Genomic DNA, 3,460 nt, shown 5'->3' on the forward strand with positions numbered 1-3,460 from the left:
GCCAACCCGCCAGGTCCAGGATTTGAACCATGGTCGGCCACATGGGAAGTCCAGTGCCCTCAACCACCATGCCACCTGCCGGCCCCACATGCAATTTTTTATAATACATATTTTAATACATATTTTCCACAAACATTTTTTTTTTGAGAGTTTTGTTTGTTTGCTTGTTTGTTTTTTGCTATAGGGCACATGAGCTCACCAGAAAGACATAGAGAGACAGTGAGACAGAAAGCGAGAAATCACCCCCCCAGGGGAGATGGCCACGCCGCAATCCCTTTTCCTCTTCTCCTCTCAGGATCTTGGGCACTCTTGCACACGCACCCGGCATATCCACAAACGTTTTGAAGACTACCTCATATGCATAAAAGTATTTATCTTCTTTCTTTCTGATGGCAAGATCCTGGAGGAAAGGTCTTGCTCCTTGCCTTGTGCATCTCCATTGCTAAACACCATGTTTTTGTTTCAATTTTGTCATAGGACGTATATACTCCCTGGAGAGAGAGAAAAAGGGAAAGTGAGAAATCACCTCCCCAGGGCAGATGGCCACACTGCAATCCCCTCTCTTCAATCCCATCTCCAGTCTCTCTTTGGGATTTTGGGCATGCCGGCCTGATTTTCAAGCCACCAGGTCCAGGACTCACACTGCAGTTGGCCACATGAGAATGCAGCGTCTTAAGCCTTAATCAACACACCACTGGCTGGCCCCTAAGAACCATGTTTTAAACATAGTTCACCCTCTGATGAGAGTAGTCAACTATGAAGATCTATTGGTGAAGACCCACAATATCTGGTTTACATTTTGACTGCTGACAGAATTTATTAATTACACATGTAGCCAAATTTCACTATAAAATTGTAAGCTGGGAACCAGCAGTTAGCGTAATGGCTATGTCTCTGGACTCCCACATAGTCGACCACGGTTTGTGTCCCGGACCCAGTGACTTAAAACTCACGCCGGGCGCGTGTGCATGCGTGCCCAAGATCCTGAGAGGAGAATGGAGAAGGGATTGTGGTGTGACCATCTCCCCTGGGGGGTGATTTCTCGCTTTCTGTCTCTGTCTCTGTCTGTCTGGCGAGCGCACACGCCCTATAGCAAAAAAGAAAAAAAAACTCTCCAAAAAAAAAAAATTGTAAGCTTAGGGAAAAAAAAAAAAACAAAAACAAAAAACCATTAACACGCAAATGAAATAGCTGCAAAACTCTTAAATTTAAGAATTTGAAGTGTAGGGGCCAGCAGGTGGCATAGTGGTTAACTGGACTCTCACATGGCTGTCCTCAGCTCAAGTCCTGGACCTGGCAGCTTGCTTTTTCTCTCTGTCCCTCTCTGATCAAACTAGAATAAAGTTAAATAAAATAATTCCTTTTTTTAAAAAAAAGAATATGGGAACCAGCAGTTAGTGTAATGGCTATGTCGCTGGACTCCCATGTAGTCGACCGCGGTTCGCGTCCCAGACCCAGTGGCTTAAAACTCACACTGGGCACGTGTGCGTGCGTGCCCAAGATCCCGAGAGGAGAATGGAGAAGGGATTGTGGTGTGATCATCCCCCCGGGGGGTGATTTCTCGCTTTCTATCTCTCTGTCTCTCTCTGTCTTTCTGGTGAACACACGTGCCCTATAGCAAAAACCTCTCAAAAAAAAAAAAAAAAAAAAAAAAAAAAAAAAAAGAGAATGTGAAGTGTAGACATTTTAACCCACTCAGGGCAGTTTATAAAAAGTGGCAGTATATTGGGAGTCAGCAGGTGGTGTGGTGGTTAAGGCGCTGGACATTCCCACAAGAGCAACCACGGTTTGAGTCCTGGACCTGGTTGCTTGCTTTCTCTCTTTCGCCAAATAAAACGAATGAATGAATGAATAAAATAACTCTTTCAAAAAAAGTGGCAGTATAGAGAACAACTTACTATATTCTTTGCTATGCTGACATTTTCTTTTGCTTTGCCTTAAAAAAATGTGTTTGCTGTGTTGATGGCAGGCATGTTCCTGCAGGAATCTCGTTCCATGCTGCAACATGCCTAACAGGTAAAAGTCACATACCTGAACTGTTTTTTGAACTTGCTTTTACTTAGGTAAGACCATAGATGGTTTGCTGTTTTTATAGGAGGATCACACTGAAATATTGCTGCACCTGCACCCTCGCAACGGGTTACAACTGAAAGTATTATAGGTTCTTAATTAGAGGGGCTTTATTTTTTATTAATTTTTATTTATTTTTTTAATTTTGGGAGAGGTTTTTACTATAGGGCGTGTGCACTCCCCAGAGACAGAGAGATAGAAAGCGAGAAATCACACCCCAGGGGGCATGGCCTCGCTGCAATCCATTCTCTCGGGATCTTGGACACACACGCACACACGCCTGGCGTCAGTTTAAACCACCGGGTCCGGGACTGGAACCGCGGTCAGCTACATGGGAGTTCAGCGACACAGCCATTACGCTAACTGCTGGTCCCTAGAGGGGCCTTATTAAACACAGGAAAACAGGAATACCCCTGCATTGGCCAGAAAACTTGCTAGAAACATTCAAGATTGTACCAAGGAGCGCAACCCAAACCTAGTACCCCGTTTCTTTTGAATGGCTGGTTGGGTTTGACTTTGTAAGCTCGCACACCTTTAATGGAAGTTTAGAGGCAAACCATAAAACACTACCCAAGAGCAGGCCTTAAGGCATCCGGCGGATTTATCGTAGAGATGGAAAACAAACCAGGAAGCTTAACGGTGCTCAAGCAAATCAGGTGGCAGAACTGACATCTCTGGACAGCATACCTGTAAGTGCTTCCCAGTTTTATCCGACTAAACATCGAAACTAGCGTAGCCTGCCCCTGCCTTTTTAAATCACATTAACCTTGTGCGTCAGTAATGCAAGGAAGGCCGCTTTTGGCAAGCGACGTACCTTACGGTAGATAAGGCTGAACACGGTAACTACAATAAATCTGAGAACCGGCGATAGCCTCAAAACGTAGGAAACCGCTTCCCTACTCTGCCGCTGCAACCCCCAACATGCATAAGTGTCCAGCTCCTCCGATGGCCGTGTGGGTGGCCCTAAAAAGGGCCTTTGGGGTGGATACGCACAGGGCTGCGATGGCGGCTTAGCCTCCGAAGCCGTAGAGGGTGCGCCCCTGGCGCTTGAGGGCGTACACCACGTCCATCGCGGTGACGGTCTTGCGCTTGGCGTGCTCCGTGTAGGTGACGGCGTCCCGGATGACGTTCTCCAGGAACACCTTCAGCACACCCCGGGTCTCCTCGTAGATGAGACCGGAGATCCGCTTGACTCCTCCGCGCCGAGCGAGACGCCGGATGGCGGGCTTGGTGATGCCCTGGATGTTGTCTCTCAGGACCTTGCGGTGGCGCTTGGCGCCCCCTTTGCCAAGCCCCTTCCCTCCTTTGCCTCTGCCGGACATGATTGCCTTAGTCGGACAAAACAGCCACTGGCCCCTGCGAGCTCAAGCTTCTCATAATATACAGGAGG

At 47.3% G+C, this 3,460-nt stretch overlaps 2 protein-coding genes across 2 annotated transcripts in view; one reads left to right on the plus strand and one right to left on the minus strand.

The window, feature by feature from the left end:
• LOC102490487 (histone H3-like centromeric protein CSE4) overlaps nucleotides 1–3,460 on the plus strand; it is a 28,133-nt gene that overhangs the window by 9,516 nt on the left and 15,157 nt on the right.
• On the minus strand, nucleotides 246–3,436 carry H4C14 (H4 clustered histone 14). The gene is made up of 2 exons (XM_006168503.3): nucleotides 3,064–3,436; nucleotides 246–491 (listed from the first exon to the last, which is right to left on the minus strand). Exon 1 carries the CDS (start codon nucleotides 3,390–3,392, stop codon nucleotides 3,081–3,083), a length of 312 nt encoding a protein of 103 aa, XP_006168565.1. The 5' UTR covers nucleotides 3,393–3,436; the 3' UTR covers nucleotides 246–491; nucleotides 3,064–3,080.

This window comes from Tupaia chinensis, unplaced genomic scaffold (assembly GCF_000334495.1).
Source record: "Tupaia chinensis unplaced genomic scaffold, TupChi_1.0 Scaffold145814_1, whole genome shotgun sequence".
In the NCBI taxonomy this organism is placed as follows: domain Eukaryota; kingdom Metazoa; phylum Chordata; class Mammalia; order Scandentia; family Tupaiidae; genus Tupaia; species Tupaia belangeri.

Bases quoted from the DNA above. Each gene is read 5' to 3' on its own strand.
- H4C14 (XM_006168503.3), bottom strand. From the start codon at position 3,392: ATGTCCGGCAGAGGCAAAGGAGGGAAGGGGCTTGGCAAAGGGGGCGCC.